We start from the raw sequence: 19,881 nt of genomic DNA, 5'->3' as shown, positions 1-19,881 counted from the left end.
AAAACCCGACTGGAATATGGCTCTCGAGGACCGGAGTTCCCTACCCCTGATCTAGATATATAGTGATTAAAGCAACTGACCAAAATTTTAGTCTTGCAGCATTGCGCTCATATATTAAAGGGCTTAAACTAGTTCTGCTCTAGATTAATCAACCCCCCAGCATTTTTGGCTGTGTAAACAGTGATGCAAAGCTTTAATACCAGATCCCCCATACAGTATGTTTCAATTAGCCTTAGAAGCCCTGCCTTACAAACTATATTGTTGGTTCAAGTCCTTTGAGGAAGCTGTATAGCTTTACTCACACAGGAATAATAATGTTTTTGTGTTGATGATTCATTTAGTAGGAAATTAGTGAAAGAATTCGAGTTTCTGGGTTCTTCAAATTATAATTTCAGATAAATAGAAATACATGAAATTGTCTTACAATGTGTAGGTAAGGCATAAAACCTGGAGGACAGCATCTTAATTGAAGAAGGTGCTAATGATCCACATTTTTGATAGTTTAACAAAGAGTAAAACAGAATTTGTTGCTATATATTCAGCTCTTGCACTGGTACCACACAACATATAACTATAGCAGTCTTTACAACCTGTTAGTGTTAGTCACAGTATGGCAGTATAGACAGATGTTAAATTGTAATGTCATAATGCAGCATTACAGCTTATTTAAAGAAAATACGGCAAAATATGCTACAAGGAAAGATTAGAGTTTGTCTGCTTAACCCATATGCTTTGCATTTGCATTAAATGATACAAATGGAAAAGGTGTGCTACTGTGATTTTGTTTTTTTTTTTTGGGGGGGGGGTGAATGCCTGAATTTTTGGTTTTCATTCTCTGACACCTCCTCCCCTTTTATATCAAGTTGTGCTGCCTAGCAGCGTGAGCTAAATGCCAAGTTGCCCATTCTGTTCCTATTGGTGGCTCGGCATTTAGCTTGCATTACTTGGCAGTGCAACTTGATAAGGGGGGGAGGGGGATGAATTAAACAGAAGGAATTGGATTTAGTATGTGGCATGGTTTTTCTAGTTTCTTTTGTAAACTTCTTACTATTTTTCTGGTTCACCTGTTCTATGATAGTAGATAGATTTTTTTAATATGCAAATCTAAGCCTGAAGATTTTCTAAATGAAAAATAAATAAATCCACCTGTTGGAACCAATTGTGCTTCACTCAGTGTATGGAGAGATTTTCTATTTTTCAAGAAAGAATATGATGTACCCATATAGCCCCATATATGAAGTTTGTTCTGCCATTTATATACCTGTAGATTCAACTGCAAATTAGACTATGATAAATCCATACTCATCTTGAATGAAAAATCTACTGGATTTTTCTTTTTTTTCAGGGGGGGGAGGGGGTGGATTAGCTCATGCTTTTTTCAGTTGTTACTTGAGATGAATTACATTCAGGTACAGTAGGTATTTTTCTGTCTTATATAAGTAGTTGAAAAACTGTCATCTAACCTTGCCATCTCTAGAAACATTAGTAACAAATCCATTACCAGTCACTTCCACCATACCTAGTTAAACTGGTGATAAAAAAAATTATAGCAATGACTGTATACAGTATTATGGGTAAAACATGGATTCAGAATTAAAATGGAAATGTAAAATGCACTATATGATGCAAATTGTATTTATTTATATTTAAACCTGTTCACGTCTTTTCTTCTGCCAGAGGTTTCTTCATTAATAGCAGGATCTGAGTCTAGTGTATGCTGATCTCACAGTTAAGCCCTACTGTGTGAATTCAATTAGATTCATGAATCAAACTTGTCCATCCAGGGTTGAGTGGAATCAAGAGTGGTGCTTAAGCATTTTCTGTTCCAGGAAGATGAATAGTTACATATTGGTTCTATGCATTATGCTTTTCAATAAAGTTGCAAGATCTGAAGGATTCCAAAATTGCATATAGATGCTCTTTCATCAGCATCTTTTGAAATTTTGAGGTGCTCTTAACACAGCTACAATTTGAAATTCTTGCTCATTATGAATGGATAACTTTCATGAGGGGGGGGGGAGTGCTCAATAAGGTATCCTTGAAGCATAATGTACCAAATAAGTTCTTTTAAAATGTTCAAAACAAAAATGGAATTCTTACCCAATCAGTGGTATGGAATAGCCTATGATGATAGTACCTCACAGAAAAATGAGAGAAGAGCTGTCCAGTCAATCAAGCAAACCAATTGGCTTACATGCCTTTGGTTAAGCAGCATCGAACATCTGTTCTTAGTTCCCATTACTTTTAACAAATACCAATGATTCATTACAGTAAAGTTAGTTATATGAATAATTAAGTATTTTATCCAAAACATCATTTGGCCATTTTAGCAAGGCAAAAGAAATGATAAAAAGTATTTTCAGAAAAAAAAGGCCCTTAAATTGTTACTTACATATTTATAGATACATTTTCTTCAAGTTTTAGGTTTGAAGTAGAACAATGGCAACTTCTAGCTTATGCAAATTAGGGATACACATTCAATAGTGTGTATTTAATTTCTTAATGTGCCTTTAAAAAAAATGAACAGAGTTACTAATGTGGTCTAATCTAACATATGCAATAGGCATTATTTTACTACAGCTTCCATTTTATGCAAATGAACCTAGTGACTAACAATTGGGTCCATTTACTAAACTGTGTCAAATTTTGCAAATACAGTGCATTAATACATAAAATTAATGTCTGATAAGTACAAATTTAACATGCCGACTATTAGGGGTATACCCAGCATTCCTTTTACAGGTCACATCTTAAAATGCCAATTAGTATTCAGTATCCTGGTTAGAGAATAGCACCATCCCCATGTCATTCATTAAGGAGAGAGGGAAGAATCTGAGAATGAATGGGCACAACCACTGATCCTCAAGCCTTGCATTGAAGAATGCTGGGGTAGAAGGACTGAGGTTGAGATAGACACTAAAGAATGACACTGGGTGGTTTCCTGCTATTATCCATGGGGACAGGAACAAATTGTGTCCCCATGACATCCTCTAATTCCTGGTTACAGTTAGTGCAGATTCACGTAGCACCTCTGACTACGGAGACGCTAAGTGGATCCACACTCGACTCGGTGGCGTAGTAAGGGGGGGACGAGGGGGGGAAGTCTGGCCTGAGCGTCATGTTGGTGAGGGCACCGACACCCCTCCTCCTCTCCACCCCCAGCTGCCCACTCTTCCCATTCCTCCCCCTCCATGTGCGTGCCCCTTCCCTTCCCCCATACTTCTAGCTGAAGAAATTGTTTGCGGCGATCAACAACGTGCTCCCCCAATGACATCACTTCTGGGTAACGCACATAGGAAGTGACGTTCGAGGGAGAGCCAACAGGATCGCAAGGAACATGCTGTTGATCTCTGCAAGCAACTTCAACTAGAGGTGCGGGAGAAGAGAAGGGGGGCATATGGAATGCGGGATCGGGGAAGGAGCGGGGGGGGGTTAATGCAGTAGGCGGGGGTGGAGATGAGGGCGGGGAGGGGTGCCACCGCCCCGGGTGCCTCTCGCCCTCGCTGTGCCACTGGCCACACTAGCTGCATGCCATATGCTAATTGCAATATACTCTTCATGCCCTCTCTCTGTCCATGCCCTGCCTAGTTATATCCCATAGCACAAAACGTCTTTAACACATTATCCGCTTTGAACCGCAAGGTAATGGCGGAATAAAAGTCACTAATGTAATGTAATTACAATCGCTACTAGTAAAAATAAGGCAAAATGTGTACATCATTTATGTGGTATCTATTTATTTGTTTAATTCATTTGCTGTCCTGTCGTCCCCAAAGAGCCCAGGACAGGTTACGGCCAACATATACAATATTCAGTTAATAGGTTACAATTTGCCATAGTTGCAGTACAAAATTTTAGGTACAAGTTTTTATCCTAACTCGACACATACTAGGGATCTAATACCAATATTCCATAATAAACAGTTTACAGGTTAAATTAACCATAGTTACAGTGCATGATTTTTCAATCCAAGTTTTTATCCTAACGCAACACATATCAAGGATCTTGTATCAATATACATTTTTTTGTAATCTATCGGTCGTGAGTGTGGGAGTTAGGTGGACAGATATGTTTTCATTGCTTTCCTAAAGTTGAGGACCCCTTCAAGGGATCTAATCTGCAGGGGTAATTGATTCCATTGGCTCGGTATGAAGTGGGAGTAGGAATGTTGTTTGGCGGTTTTCGGTTGAAGGGCAGTTATTGCTTGCTGATTTGTGTCTTGCGTGCCTAAAGTGCTTTAGTAAAGAGGCTCCTATGCACATCATCTGTGTTGGCAAACATGGTAGGACATGTTAGTAACTAGTACGTATGCACAAAATCTTGGTTAGCCTATGTAATAACACATGTAAATGGGATCTTCATGCATGAAAGATTTATAATATGCATCAAAATTTGTTATCAAAACAGACATAGGAAGCTAAAACTGTCTGGAAATCAGTAGAAGCAAGCCAACAATTTGAAAAAAACCAAATGTTTTCCATACACGCATCAATAATGCTAGCTAATGATGTTCTGTATAAACCTACTAATATGCTAGTCATGCATCATTTGTTTTGGACATCAGAACTCGGGTGCTAGCATTGTGATCAAACTATCTATCTGCTTTATACTTAGAAAATCCATCTCTTCTTGTAACATCATTATTACTTCTAAAACCTCAGTTTCTCTATATTAGAATGATGTATTATAATTTTATTCCTTTTTCTTTAGAGGTAATAATCTAGTATCTTCCTCCAAAAGAAATGCCTTCTATTGGACTTTTCTTGAACTTTTTTTGATTATTGAGCCTTAGCCCCACCACTTCACCGCCTCAATATATTTCATCGCGGTGAGCTTTACGTGGTCCTATCATCCACATCATCATCCTATCATCATCATCCACATCATCCACATCATCATCCTATCATAACTTTTAGTCTCTAAGTTAATTTATATCTCTGCTCACTTTTTATTAACTATTTTTAAAGTGCTTTGTGCTTTATGTCCTGTGCTCTTTTATATTTCAGATAAATAGATAAATATATAAATAATTATAATCTTAGTATCTATTTCATTTAAAGCATAAACTTATCTGAGTATAATTTTTTCATTCATCTTAAGCACATTATGGAAGGAGTAGACCCAATATGTTTCGCTTCCAGCTTTTTCAAGGGTCCTCCCGTAAGCTCTGGTGTCGTCCACCTTACAAAGATGAGAAATTTTGGTAAGGTGGCTGACACCGGCGCTTACGGGAGGACCCTTGAAAAAGCTGGAAGCGAAACATGTTGGGTCTACTCATTCCATAATGTGCTTAAATTGAATTGAAAGATGAATGAAAAAATTATACTCAGATAAGTTTATGCTTTAAATGAAATAGATACTAAGATTATAATTATTTATATATTTATTTATTTATCTGAAATATAAAAGAGCACAGAACATAAAGCACAAAGCACTTTAAAAATAGTTAATAAAAAGTGAGCAGAGATATAAATTAACTTAGAGACTAAAAGTTTTCTTTGAGCCGGTGATGATAGGACCAGTAAAGCTCACCGCGATGAAATATATTGAGGCAGTGGAATGGTGGGGCTGAGGCTCAATAATCGAAAAAAGTTCAAGAAAAGGTTATACTTAGAAAAGACATAAGCAATCACATTGCAAGACTGAAACGATTTTGAAAAGTTTTTTTCATTCCACATATATACAGTATGATGAGCCAGTATGTCAAGCTTTGTCTCTGGCAGTATTCAAGTCTAGGCTAGGAGCCCACTTTTGTGAGGCTGTTTTTTAACTCCTGTCTCTTACCAATGTCTGCTTTATCATTTTATCTGTGAGAAATTCCCTAACCCCTATTTGTCCTATTTGTTTTAATTAGATTGTAAGCTCTATTGAGCAGGGATTGTCTCTCTCATGTTTAATATTCAGCGCTGCACATGTTTAGCACCACTATAGAAATAGGTAGTAATAGTATGTTCAGGTGTGGATTTTGTTAACATTATTTATCTTGGCATATTTCTAGAATGCTTCCTTCATCACATTTCTATAAACTTACTCATGGAGGCACTTGCTTAGAGGGCACCAAAGAGGAACCCATTCTAAAGGGAAATAGGTGCCTGCTTTGGGGTGACCAGGTTACCCATTCCAGAAGGAAAACTTTTTGGCCAGTCCTGGTTTTAAAATTACATTCCAAAGCAGTGCAGTATTTGAATTCCGTGATTTTATCCATTGAAATCAGTGCTGCAGGTCCCATAATGCACCAGGATGAGGTTGTTAGAAATCCAGGACTGGCTAAAAAGTCTCCCTTCTGGAATGGGTAACTAGTCACCCTAGCCTACTTTCCTTTTATGGAACACTAACATAACCGGATATGTTTGCCGATATATATTTTTTTTAAATTAACCCCCTCCAACTAGTGCCCCGAACACCCCTCACCGAACTCCACAAAAAACTTGCCCTGACGCCACTTAAAATTATGGCAGGAAGGTTCCCACTCCCTCCTGCCATCAGTCCCACCCACCCAAAAACTAACAGCAGGAGGAATGCCAATTTCCTCCTTCCACCCCACTCCCAGATGACCCTCCCAATTCCCAGTCCCCTCGGCACCCCCCTCCCTGTACCTTACATGGAGCAGGAGGGGCGCTCAACCCCTTCTACTCCAATGCCTACCCCGACGCGTCTCAGGGCTTAGGTCTCTCCCCGGTGTATCATGTGATGCACGGGTTGAGGCCTAAGGCCCTGATTGGCTGAGGCGCCTCGGGCTCCTCCGCCAATCAGAGACTTCCTTAGGGTGGAGTCTAAGGAAGTCCCTGATTGGCCAATCAGAGACTTCCTTAGACTCCTCCCTAATGAAGTCCCTGATTGGCTGAGGCACCCCAGGTCTCCCCCCCCCCCAAGGGAGGAGCCTAAGGCACCTCAGCCAATCGGGGCCTTGGGCCTCACTCCATGCATCACATGATGCACCGGGGTGTGGCCTAAAGCCGCATTTGCATTGGAGGAGGCCTGGAGCAGGAGAGACTGACCACCCCTCCTGCTCCCAATGAGTTGAAAAGGGAGGTGGTGGGCCAGGCCCAGCCAGCCAGCATCAGAGGAGGACTGAAGCAACAAGTTTAAAAGGTACGGGGAGGGGTTGGCCCGGACTGGACAGCCGGCTGGGCTAGCTTATCTACAGGGAGGAAGGCGGACAGGAGTTATTTGTGGGGCATCGGTGCGAGGAAATGGGGAGGGGGGGGCGTTTAAAACCACAGGCCAGCCGTGACTTTTAAAAAAAAAATTTTAGTTTACTTTTGTAGCCCAGCGAGCCCATGGTTTTAACCTGCTTTAAACCCGAGGGTTAAAACCACGGGCTCGCAGGGCAGAGCAGGGCGGCATTTGGGGTGAGCAGGCAAGAGACAGATCAAGGTAGAGCAGGGCGGCATTCAGGGCAAGCAGGCAGGAGACAGATTGGGGCAGAGAGCAGGACTTCTATGGAGCTGGAGAGTCAGAAAGACATTTTCGACTGGTCTCCAGCAGTTGCTTCTTAGGTTGATCGGCCAGCCCAGTCGTATTTAAATTTTTTTGTTGATGAATCGTGTCGCTGTCCAATTTGCATGCACGGATTCGAATCGTATCGCAGGAGAGGTTAGTGAATAGTGCAAAGGGGTTGCAAATCGATCGGTACATGATCGGTTTGCTTTGTGAATCTAGCCCATAGTGCCTTAAGTTGCACATCAGATTGGTGCGTATAGCAGATTTACACACACAACTTAATTATTTAACAAGCCAATCAGCACTGATCAGAGACACTTAACACCTAATTGATGCTAATTGGCACTAATTAGAGTTAGATGTGGATTCTGTATACAGTGCCGGCAGTGGCAGCTGCCTTAAAAATGGCCACTGATCATATGTCAATCACGCGACAGCGTCATTTATAGAATTGGTGCCTTCGAGAAGGTGGGCGTCCGAAATGTAGGTCAGGGTTTTCAAGAGCAAAATTTGTAACACCTACCTTTTATATGAATTGTACCTCCAGAGGCACTTTATGACGCCTAATGACGCTTCTGGCATTATCCATGCCTACAGTTGCGTGATTCTGACACCTACATTTTCTCTTTTAAAGGATTTTTTTTTTCTTTTTTAAATGGCATTTTCAACTTAAGTTAAGCACCTTATTTAAGGCTCTGTTTATAGAATCCAGGCCTATATGCATAGCTGTTTAAGCACATTCTATAAAGTGGTGTGTGTCAGTTTTAATGCATGAATCTCAAAAGAAGGCTTGGCCAGGGGAGGAGCATGGGCAGATCATGGGCGTTCCTATAAGTTAGGTGCACTGTTATAGAATGTGCCCGATCTGTGCACAACTTAGATACCAGCATTTAGGCTGTTTTTCATTGGCTTAAATGGGTGTACCTAAATGTTAGTAATACGTATGGCCTTTAAGCACAATTCTGTAACATTTATAGAATCACGCTAAGAACGTCCATATTGATGCTGATTTTTTTCATGCCATACGTGGAATATGGCCCTTGAAATTGCTAACTTAAATCTGTTTTTTCAGAACAGGAAACTAACCCCCTCTTTTACGAAACTGCGATAGCAGTTTCTAGCGTGGGGAGCCGCGCTGAATGGCCCGTGCTGCTTCCGACGCTCATAGGAACTCAATAAGCGTCGGGAGCAGCACGTGCCATTCAGCGCGGCTCCCCCCCCCAAAAAAAAAAAAAAAAACCCTGGTTATTGCTGTTTCGTAAAAAGAGGCCTGAGAGTTATATAAAAATGTCAGGTCAATGTGTGTTAATTTACTTTCTAAGCTGTTTCCCAAATAGGAGATTCTAGATGAGCTACAATACAGTCAACTTGAAATCAACAAAGGATGAAACGAACTCAAATATATCTTACAAACAATATATTAGAATGTTAAACTGATTTTTAAAAACCTATTAATTAAAAGTAACATTGCAAAACAAATAATACAAGCATATTCTAACAAAAGTATTATATAAAAAAATAAACTAAAAGATAAATAATAATAACAGTTTATTTATATACTGCAAAACCCTGAAGTTCAATGCGGTTTACATAATTTAAAGTACATTTAAAATACAATAAAAGCAGAAAAGATTAGAGAGTAAAGAACCAATGGCTAAAACCCTAAAAGAGAACATCCTGGCCTGTTCACAATTTTCTGTGACAAGTAGTTCCCTATTGGTCACAATTTCTTTGAGCTAGAGTTGCACAGTCAGGGCCCTACATAAGGAGAATGTTATATTTTGTTGATAGGCATGCAGTCGTATAAAAAAAAAACAGTGTACAAGATCAACATGCCAATAGATAAAGGAGTGAAAAATATATAGATGGAAAATGTAAAAGTAGTAAGTAGCATTCATGTGAGTAAATTGACGCTAGCATGCCCCAAAATTGGCAATATGTTCAACAGTCTTCTATAACAGCAAATCAGGCTCATTTATGCAGTGGCGTAGTAAGGGGGGGGGATGCGAGGGTGGTGGTCCGCCCTGGGCACAGTTTTCCTCAGGGTACCGGCACCCCTCCTCCTCCCCACCCCCCTTCCCACTCCTCCACCTGCCATGCGGGTAATCCCACACCCCCGTACCTTTTTAACGTCGGCATGAGCAGCGATGAACTTGCTGCCCTTGTCGGCTTCAGCGCTTTCTCCAACATGGGCGGCAAGTTCATCACTGCTCATACCAAAGTTAAAAAGGTACGGGGAAGGGGTGCAGACACACACGCGCGGGGGGTGGGGGGTGGCGCCGGTCATCCTCGCTACGCCACTGCATGTATGTGCCTTTAAAGGTTGTATGTTATGGTGAAGAGTGGGAGTGAATGTTGGGTGCACGGATGACGCACAAAACACATGCGCGTGAATGCATACCTGCTATAAATAGCAACTAAATGACAGAGAAAATATCTCATTTGACCTGAAATGTTGTATGGTGCACTGTGCTGCTGGTAAGCATCTTGGTGAATAGTCAAGCCCTAAACTCCCTCCCCCCAATACACATACACACACACATCCCGATTTTATACCCACCCTACTCCAGTTTGTCCCTCTACCAATACTGTAGCCAACATTCTAAGAAGCTGACCCCCAGTCTCCTCTACCTCAACTTTCTGTGTAACATCTAATGTGTGTGTGTAAGAGTGCTTGTCAATTTAGTTGTGTCCATCTATCATTGTCTGTCTGTATCTGAAAATGTTTTCCCATGTGTGTTTGTGTGTGTACTGGTAGTGGATACTAGGTTACTAGGTGCAAGTGGTAGTGAATAAGTAGAAGTGAATTGTTGCTCCTGTGGGAACTCTCTTGCAGAAGAGAGATAAACAGACCCAGAATATAGTTCATGGACATGACGGATGAGCTATGTCTATGCAGGCTCCAATCTGATATAAGGAAATATTAGTATACCGGTGTATTCAGCTGGAGAAAGAACAAGAACTCACAACATGGAGGTCAAGTTCTGCTAGTCCACATGAATGGTCACCATAGCTCTATTCTTCTTTCCTACAAGATCTTTTCAGACAGTCCTGGGAGCCGCAGCTAGCCTAAGTCAGCTAGCTGTCTCTTGCAGCATTACTCAGTTTCTAAATGCCTTTCTCTAGAAAGACACAACATATTATGATCCCCCGAGCAAGAAGCAGAGCAATACAAACCATGACACATGTCCCTTCTGTGAGCCCACTTCTGTGAGCCCAAACCCTCCTGGCCACGCGACCCCCTACCCCCACTTTATTCAGTCATGCTCAGTGCTGCCACTTGGTGGCCATTATCCAGAATATAAGTTGGGGGCCGTGTTAGTCCACCGTTTCTTTAGTTTTACTTCAATTTATTACCTGAGTTGCAGAGAGGGTGAGCCACCTGCTCGGAGCCTCCCCAGACCATGATGGAGCTATTTTCTCTTTTAAATATAACAGTAAACTAGTGTTTTAGCCCGTTACATTTGTTACAGTAACGGGTGCTAGAATAGCCTCACCTATACCCTGATCCTGACTCTGACCCCACCCATGCCCCGGCTCTATCATGCCCGTACCCTGCCTCCCACTGATCCCAGTCCCACCACCTCACCTTTCACCATTTCCTTTGTACCCTTTAGCCCTCATAGATCCTCCATTGCATTTATCACCTGACAGGGTCTTTACTTACCCGAGGCGGCAGCAGCAGTCCTGACGTACCAACCTTTCCTCCCTCAGTGCCCCAAAGCAGCAGTGGTCCTACCATTTCCATCTCTCCCTTTCTCCCTTTCACACCCTCTGGCCCTGTTTCACCCCTTTTGCCATCTTTCCCTTTCCCTTAAGACCATTTACGGGTAAAAATGCAATCTATGGTAACCAAAGGTCCTATTATTTACTAAACCTTCAGGTTGTTTTATATGCCTCAAATATCACTCTAATGCCAGAATGCTTTCTTGAATTTAATTATGATTACTATATCCTGTCATAAGAATCGCCATACTGAGACAGACCGAACGTCCATCACATCCACTATTCTGTTTCCAACCCAGGTCCCAAACAGCTAGCTAGACCCCAAACTGGAATACAAGTGTTTTCAGGGTTGACAGATCACAGGTAGATAGAAGACCATTCTGACTACTAGAGACACAAAATTTGTGGACCAGTAGAATCAAAATCAGTATAATTATATTCAGTATCTCCACATCCTCCCTCAAGGTGTTCAACAGCTTCCCTTCCTTTCCTTGCCCTCTATATCATGATTCCGGTATATTAAGATGCTGATACAACACTCGTTGCACCAGGTTTGAGGCCTTGAGCATGTGGCAGGTGTGATTAATACTGTATCACAAGTGCTGACTGACATGCTGAAAGTTTCTGAGCACCTTGAGGAGGGATGAGGAGAAGCTGGACACCACAGGGATAGGAGTACCGTATTTTCACGTAGATAACGCGCACCCGTATAAAACGCGCACACGGGTATAGCACGCGAAAAACACAAATCTATGTACAGAAATTTTTATATACCGCGCACACCCGTATACCGCGCATGCTGCCCGACTCTCCCGTCGCCGCCCGACTCTCCTTTCGCCCGCCCCAACTCTCCTCTGGCCACCCCGACTCTCCTTTCGCCCGTCCTGACTCTCCTCTCCCCCTTGAAGTCCTGTCCCCACCCTGAAAGCCTGATGCCCCCCCACCCCCGACGTCCGATTCACCCCCCCCCCCGCAGGACCGCTCGCACCCCCACCGCGAAGGACCGCTCGCATGCACCTTTCTAGCTCTATTCTTCTTTCCTACAAGGTCTTTTCAGACAGTCCTGGGAGCCGCAGCTAGCCTAAGTCAGCTAGCTGTCTCTTGCAGCATTACTCAGTTTCTAAATGCCTTTCTCTAGAAAGACACAACATATTATGATCCCCCGAGCAAGAAGCAGAGCAATACAAACCATGACACATGTCCCTTCTGTGAGCCCACTTCTGTGAGCCCAAACCCTCCTGGCCATGCGACCCCCTACCCCGCACTACATTACGGGCAGGAGGAATCCTAGGCCCTCCTGCCCTCGACGCAAACCCCCCTCCCAACGACCGCCCCCCCAAGAACCTCCGACCGCCCCCCCAGCCGACCCGCGACCCCCCTGGCCGACCCCCACGACACCCCCACCCCCCTGGGGGTGGGGCCTTGGGCACATGGTCGGGTTGGGCCCATGTGCCTCAGGCCCCGCCCCCAGGTGGGAACTAAGGCTCCCGGGCCTATTCTGATTGGCCCAGGCGCCTTAGGCCCCACCAGTAGGTGAAGCTTTGGGACGGATGGGCCAATCCGGCCTCATTCCGTCGTTGGCTGCCTGCCGGACAGGCGAGTTTGACTCCCGTCTGTCCGGCCAACTACACAAAGGTACGGGGAAGGGGGGTGGGGGTGTCGTGGGGGTCGGCCAGGGGGGTCACGGGTCGGCTGGGGGGGGCAGTCGGAGGTTCTTGGGGGGGCGGTCGTTGGGGAGAGGGGGGTTTGCGTCGAGGGCAGGAGGGCCTGGGATCCCTCCAGCCCGTAATGTAGTGCAGGGTGGGGGTAGGGGGTCGCCATGGCCAGGAGGGTTTGGGCTCCCTCCTGGCCCGAACAACTAGCAGGGGGGGGGGGGGTTGCCAGGGCCAGGAGGACTTGGGTTCCCTCCTGGCCCGATATTGTCGGTGAGTTGGGGTGTCGGCGGGGCAAGAGGGCTTGGGCTCCCTTTTGCCCCGATCATGTCGGGGAGTCAGGGGGACAAGAGGGCTTGAGCTCCCTCTTGCCCCGATCATGTCGGGGGTGCCGCGGTTGGCTGGGGCAAGAGGGCTTGAGCTCCCTCTTGCCCCGATCGTGTCGGGTGTGCCGCAGTTGGCTGGGGCAAGAGGGCTTGAGCTCCCTCTTGCCCCAATCGTGTCGGGTGTCGGGACCGCCAAGAGGAAGCAGCAGGACACCGGTAGGAGCTTCTACATGATGGGGGGGGGGTCGGGAGGCTGTGGGGGTGCGGGTGCGGGTGGGAGTGCGTGCGAGCGGTCCTTCGGGGTGGGTGCGAGCGGTCCTGCGGGGGGTGAATTCGACGTCGGGGGGTGAACTATGTAAAAAAAATTTTGTACAACGCGCTCACGCGTATAACGTGCGAGGGTATGCGCGGTATGTAAAAACCACTTATAACGCGCGTGTTATATGCAAGAAAATACGGTAATAGGGAAGGATAGAGTTGCAAGACACTATGGGGGGGATAGGGAAAGAAATAGATGATGGATACCATGGGAGAAGAGGAAATTAGGGAAGAAGAAGCTACGCGCAATTCCCAAATTCCGTAAAAAGTGCTAAAAATTGCATGTGCATCCAATTTGCATGCACAATTTAATTATATAATGAGTCAATTAGCACCAATAATTGTGATTTTAATAAGCAATTATTGGTGTTAATTTTAATTAAGATGTTTGTGTGTAAATGTAGGTTGGAATGTGGAAATGAGCGGATCAGGAGGGTTCCTTGGATTTACACATAATTATAGAATACGGGGGATCCGTGCTTAATTTAGGCATGAGTATTTGCAGCATGTTTCAGTTGATACAAATGGCCATGCATAACATTAGGGGTGGGATCCAGGCATAAGTGCTGTTCTATAAACTGTACCTAACTTTGGAGTCCTTTTACTAAAGCGCGCTAGCTAATTTTGCGTGTGCTAAATATTAGCGCATGCTAACACATCAATTATGTTCTCTGGACATGTTAGCATTTAGTGAGCGCTAAATCGGCAAGCGCGCCCTTAGTAAAAAATGGGGTTTAAGCACTGTATATAGAATAACATTTATTTAAAAATTTATATACCGTATATTACCTATTCAGTTTACATAATAACAAGCATAAAATGTTAAACAAACATACCTAGTTCAATTATTGCAGAACACTCCTTAAAATATGGTCAATAATAAGCACCACATAATTTTCAAATCCAGTTATAAAGATTCAGTTCAAAAAAGCATTCACAAACAGTTGGGTTTGTAACATTCTTAAAATTCATTCTAGCAGTACAAAAATGATTCCTGGCAGGATATTCCACAGCTTTACACCCCAAAATTCTACATATGGTGCTTTGAGTTTCTTGTGTAAATTTGGCCACATGCTCATTTTGTATACATAACTTAAAATTGAATAATGAGCCAATTAGCACTGATAACTGGCTTCCTAATAAATTATCAGCATAAATTGGATTAAATTTAAATTTATGGTACTGATTTTATAGGCGCTTATATATAGAATTTAGGCCTACATATGGTGGATGGATAGGAAATGAGATAGATGCTGTGCACCATGGGTGGTATAAAAGGCAAGGAGACTCAGATGATCCAGCTGGCGGGATGTGAACGTCTGGCTATTACTGATATGGACTCTAAGCATGGTTCTCTTTATTTACATTGTTGGTTGCCCTTTTGCTCTACTTTGACACCCACTGTACGTAGTAGACTGCTGAATTGATTGTTGGACATTGAAGTAGCTGTGCCCATGGGTGGGAGGGTGGCAGGTTGGTTGGGTGGGATTGGGTGGGGGGCTTTTCTTATGTATTGGTTCACTGTTGGATTGTTTAATTTTGCCTTTCTTTGACATTAATAAACAGATTTAAACATAAAAGGCAAGGAGTAAAAGAAGAACAAATACGGTACTCGGCAGACCAGCATTCCTTTTTTAAATAATTCCTAGCACCTTGTTTGCTTTTTTGACCGCTGCTACATATTGGGCATATTGTTTTGTATTTTTTTTACAATGACACCCGGATCTTTTTCATGGATGCTAACCCTTAAGTTGGACCCTAGCATCTGGTAACAATGATTTGGATTATTCTTCCCAATGTGCATCACTTTGCATTTGTCCACATTAAATTTCATCTTCCATTTTGATGCCCATCTGCATGCATTTTAACAGCTTTGAATGGTTTAATATCATCTGCAAATTGAATCACCCTACTCGTCGTTCCAATTTACAGATCATGTATGACTAAATAGCACCGATTCCAGTAAAGATCCCATTGGAAAAAATGGCCATTTAACCCTACCCTCTGTTTTCTATCTGATAACTAATTCCTAATCCACAACTGAACATTGCCTCCTATCCCTTGACTCTTTAATTTTCTCGGGATTATTTTATGAGGAACTTTGTCAAAAACTTTCTGAAAATCTAGATTCACTATATCAACTGGCTCAACTTTATCCACATGTTTATTTACACCTTCAAAGAAGTCAAACAAATTGGTGAGGCAAGATCTCCCTCGGCTAAACCCATGCTGACTCTGTCCCATTAAATCATGTTTGTCTATGTGTTAGGGTGACGGGTCAAAAGCATGCGAGAACAAAGGCGCGCCGACAACCCAGCGCAGACAACTGAGCACAGGGCTTGATCGCGCCGAAGAAAAACCGTATTTTAAAGGGTTCTGACGGGGGGGGGGGGGGGTCACACTGCCATGTTGGGGGTGTGTGGAAGGTGTAACCCCCCACATTATACTGAAAACTTAACTGAGGGGGGTTACAACCTCACAAGATATAGTGCCCTCACTAGAACATAAATTCTAATCTGTGAATGACTTATCTTCATACTTTAGAAGCAATAAAGGCAACAAACAATAATTATATCATTTTTTACTTATCCTTTATTGTAAGGTAATATGCTTGCCCCAGTGTTTGAATGCCCGACGGGACCCGTTTCGCCAAAACAGGCTTTCTCAAGGGTTCCAGCAGTTAGCACTCATTTTAGGCTTCCTCTTGCTTACGGGAGTTTTCCTTTGTACCTCACTTTTTATCTTCTACATTTTTTGTCTTAGTAATTACTAAATTGAACAGAAGAGGGTTACAACCCCCCAAACCACCCACAACGCCAGCACGATCTCTATTAAGTAAAGTGGGGGTGTTCCCCAACAACACCCCCTGTTGGACCCCTTTAAAATATGGTTTTTCTTCAGCGCGATTAGGTCCTGCGCTCAGTTGTCTGCACTCGGTTGTCGGCGCGCGCTTTTGACTATGAGCCATGTGTTAGTGTGGTGAAGTGGTTAAAGTTACAAACCCGTGCTGCTCCTTGTGATCCTGGGCAAGTCACTTAAGCCCACTTAAGCCCCAGGAACATTAGATGGATTGTGAGCCCACCAGGACAGACAGGGAAAAATGCTTGAGCATCTGAATAAATTCATGTAAACCCTTCTGAACTCCCCTGGGAGAATGGTATAGAAAATTAAATAAATAAAAAAAATATTTTGCCCGGCACTGAAGTCAGGCATACTGGTTTGTAATTTCCCGGATCTCCCCTAAAACCATAACATCTCTATTACTATGCTTCACAATTAGAAAGAGATTCTTTGGAAGGCATTATTATGACTGTAAAGTTTTTAATTTTTGACTCGTCTGTCCAGAGGGTAATATTCTAAAAGACTTCTGAGTCATTCACATGTTCTTTTGCAAAATTTAAGCAGGTACAGTTTTGTTTTTAGAGAACATTGAGTTCTTCCTAGCTAGTTTTCCATTAATATTCTTCTCAAGCATTTTGTTTTCCCTAATGGCTTCTGCATAAATCCATGAATTCTCATCAGTCAAGATGAGAGAGGCTTTTGCAGCTCTTTAGGTGTTAGCTTTTGGGTTTATTGTGACTTCATGAGTGAGTTTTCTTGTTTGCTTTTAGGGTGATGTTGGCAGAGCAGCACCTTCCTGGGTAGCCATTGTAGTCTTCAACATTTTTCATATATAGATTAACAGTTTATTAATGGTCTTGTAATCCTGACTAGACATATGAACCTCAACTATTTTTTTCAAAGCTCTTCTGAATATTCTTTTGTTTGTGGTATGATAGATTCCCACTAACTTAGACTTAACTCGGCACTATGTCCTATTTTTATAGGACACAGGCCAGAATGCCTAAACTCCTTCTTGCAGATCTAGACTACTTGTTTGTCTTTTAGATTCTTCATATACTGCCGTTCTATGGTACAACCAAGGTATTTTACAGGAACGCAATGCAGAGTTGTTTACTTGTTTCTCAATTATTTTTAATCACTGTATCCTAATAATTCAGACTATGAGAACTCAGAGTGTGTGCAGTGCTGCTGATATTCCCTGCTTCCTCTACAGGTATGTTTACTGATTCAAAGTGGAAGTTAGCACCTAGAAGAGAAAAGAGGATCAGCAACACCATGGCATGAGCTGCATACTTTGGGAAAAGGGAATGGAGAAGGAGCCTGGAAATTGAAAAGTGAAGGGAGAAGTGATGAAGACATTACAAATGTGTGGGAGGGGAGGGTGAAAGGAAGACAGTATGGGAGGGAAAATTGGGAATGAATGGGAAGGGGGAGGGGGAGGAAAGAGGAAAGAAAACATGATTGTAGAAGAAAGAAGGCAAGAGGAGAGGGATTTTGAAGGAGAGTTTGGAAAGATATGAAAGGTAAGGATTGTAAAAAGAAGGATGAGAGATGAACATGAGGCAATCTCTCATCCGAGAAAAAATAGTGGCAAGGGGAAGTAGGAGATAACAGGAAAATGGTGAGGAGACAGAAGAAGGGGTAAAAGATATACAAAGAAAAGAGGGTGGAAAGGAAGAGGGGAGTTATGTGTGATAAAATCAGTAGGTCAGTAAATAAAAGATGGACAAGGTCAACTGCTGAGAATAGAGGGATCTATGTGAGAAGGAAAAGGGTAAGAAGGGGTGTGTGTGAGAGAGAGAGAGAATAGAAGAGTGCAAATAAGATGAAGAAAAACAATTAGATGGGATAAGGGAAAAAAGATGGTCCCACCTGTGCCTCTCACATCTGTTTTTCCTTTGTGTCAACAACTGCCCCTCGCCATAACACCACCTACTCCACATCAACCCCACCCTCTGTGAGACTTGCCATTGCCTGGGAAATCCTCCACAGCTCCCTCAGCAGCTTGCATTAACCCATATAGTTGAGGTCCTCCATAGCCCCTACAGACTAGGAGCACCCAACTGTTCAGGACAGCAGAGCTCTGAGCTGAATGTTTAGTGGGCCAAGTACTCTGACCATTTCCTGAACCCACCACACTGGCACCATGACCTGTCAGAAGTCCCTAAGGCCCACCTGTCTGTGCCCTGACACCATTCTGAGCCCAAGTGCAGCAGCACACACACAGAACTGCTGCTGTACCTGACTCTCTCTGCCACTTGCCTCCCCCTTGTCTCTGCAGATTCCTCTTTGCAAACGGCTTCCAGCTCGACTCGGCACCCTTAGGTGTCACTGCAACCAGATACCACTTACCGTCCAAAACTCCCACCCTGCCTCAGTCAGCACTCTGAAAGCAGATGAAATATAAACCACCAATGTGGTGTCAAATTGGATCGCTCAGCGTGCTGGCCCACCCCCAAACTACTGCTAAATGACAGAGCAGGTAGGCAGAAATACTGGCAATCTGGACCAGAAAAAAGTACCACAGGAAAATGGCCACAACCCAACTCCCCTTGCCATTCACCCTCACAAACCTTTTCACCTTCCCACCCAGCACAAGCTTCTCATTCCCCTCTTGTTCATTCCTCCAATCCATCACAACTTTGACCTTCTACCCTAATCATGTCAATTCCTCAGATATACACTTATTTCCATATAATCAGACGGCATGTCAAGCCTTCTCCACCTCCCTCCTCCCCTTTCCTGCCATTTATTCAAGCCCCCTTTTTCTCCTAAACATGGGGGAAGCGCTTTACTTATGTTATCATCCCTCTGGTTTAACCATGGGGCACCATTAGAGCAGGTTAAAAAAAGGGCCCTACTATCTTACATAGTAACATAGTAACATAGTAGATGACGGCAGATAAAGACCCGAATGGTCCATCCAGTCTGCCCAATCTGATTCAATTTAAATTATTTATTTATTTATTTTTTCCTTCTTAGCTATTTCTGGGTGAGAATCCAAAGCTTTACCCGGTACTGTGCTTGGGTTCCAACTGCCGAAATCTCTGTTAAGACTTACTCCAGCCCATCTACACCCTCCCAGCCATTGAAGCCCTCCCCTGCCCATCCTCCTCCAAACGGCCATGCACAGACACAGACCGTACAAGTCTGCCCAGTAACTGGCCTAGTTCAATCTTTAATATTATTTTCTGATTCTATTTTCTGATTACTCATACCAGCTGAGAATAATTCCAATAACTACTGTTTCTAATAGTTGTGCCCCTTTGTATCTGAAAATGTGTTTATTTTAATGCTGTTACCAAATAATAAGACTGTTGATATATGACTTAATTAAGGGGTCCTTTTACAAAGGTGCGCTAGCCGTTTTAGCGCACGCTAAATATTAATGTGCTCTAAATGCTAACATGTCCATGGAATATAATGGACACATTAGCGTTTAGCGCATGCAGGGCCGGATTTTCCTATAGGCTAACTAGGCTTCAGCCTAGGGCCTCAAGATCAAGAGGGGCCTACATTCAAATTGTTAGCAAAATTAAAATTTCACTGTTCTAAAAACAGTGAACACTAAA

At 43.2% G+C, this 19,881-nt stretch overlaps 2 protein-coding genes across 11 annotated transcripts in view; one reads left to right on the top strand and one right to left on the bottom strand.

The window, feature by feature from the left end:
• Positions 1–19,881, bottom strand: part of CTNNA3 (catenin alpha 3) — a 1,751,094-nt gene that overhangs the window by 865,839 nt on the left and 865,374 nt on the right. Inside the window, exon 8 of one of the 5 annotated variants that reach the window (XM_033940466.1) lies at positions 3,839–4,265. The exons of the other annotated variants lie outside the window; for them this stretch is intronic. Coding sequence (XP_033796357.1) covers positions 4,113–4,265 — 153 coding nt within the window. The 3' untranslated portion in view covers positions 3,839–4,112. Of the gene's footprint in view, positions 1–3,838; positions 4,266–19,881 lie in introns of those variants that run through there. 5 annotated transcript variants of the gene reach the window in all.
• LRRTM3 (leucine rich repeat transmembrane neuronal 3) overlaps positions 1–19,881 on the top strand; it is a 307,499-nt gene that overhangs the window by 3,854 nt on the left and 283,764 nt on the right. The gene's annotated exons all lie outside the window — the stretch shown is intronic.

This window comes from Geotrypetes seraphini, chromosome 4 (assembly GCF_902459505.1).
Source record: "Geotrypetes seraphini chromosome 4, aGeoSer1.1, whole genome shotgun sequence".
Lineage (NCBI taxonomy): Eukaryota > Metazoa > Chordata > Amphibia > Gymnophiona > Dermophiidae > Geotrypetes > Geotrypetes seraphini.
This window is presented reverse-complemented; position numbering and strand designations above follow the sequence as displayed.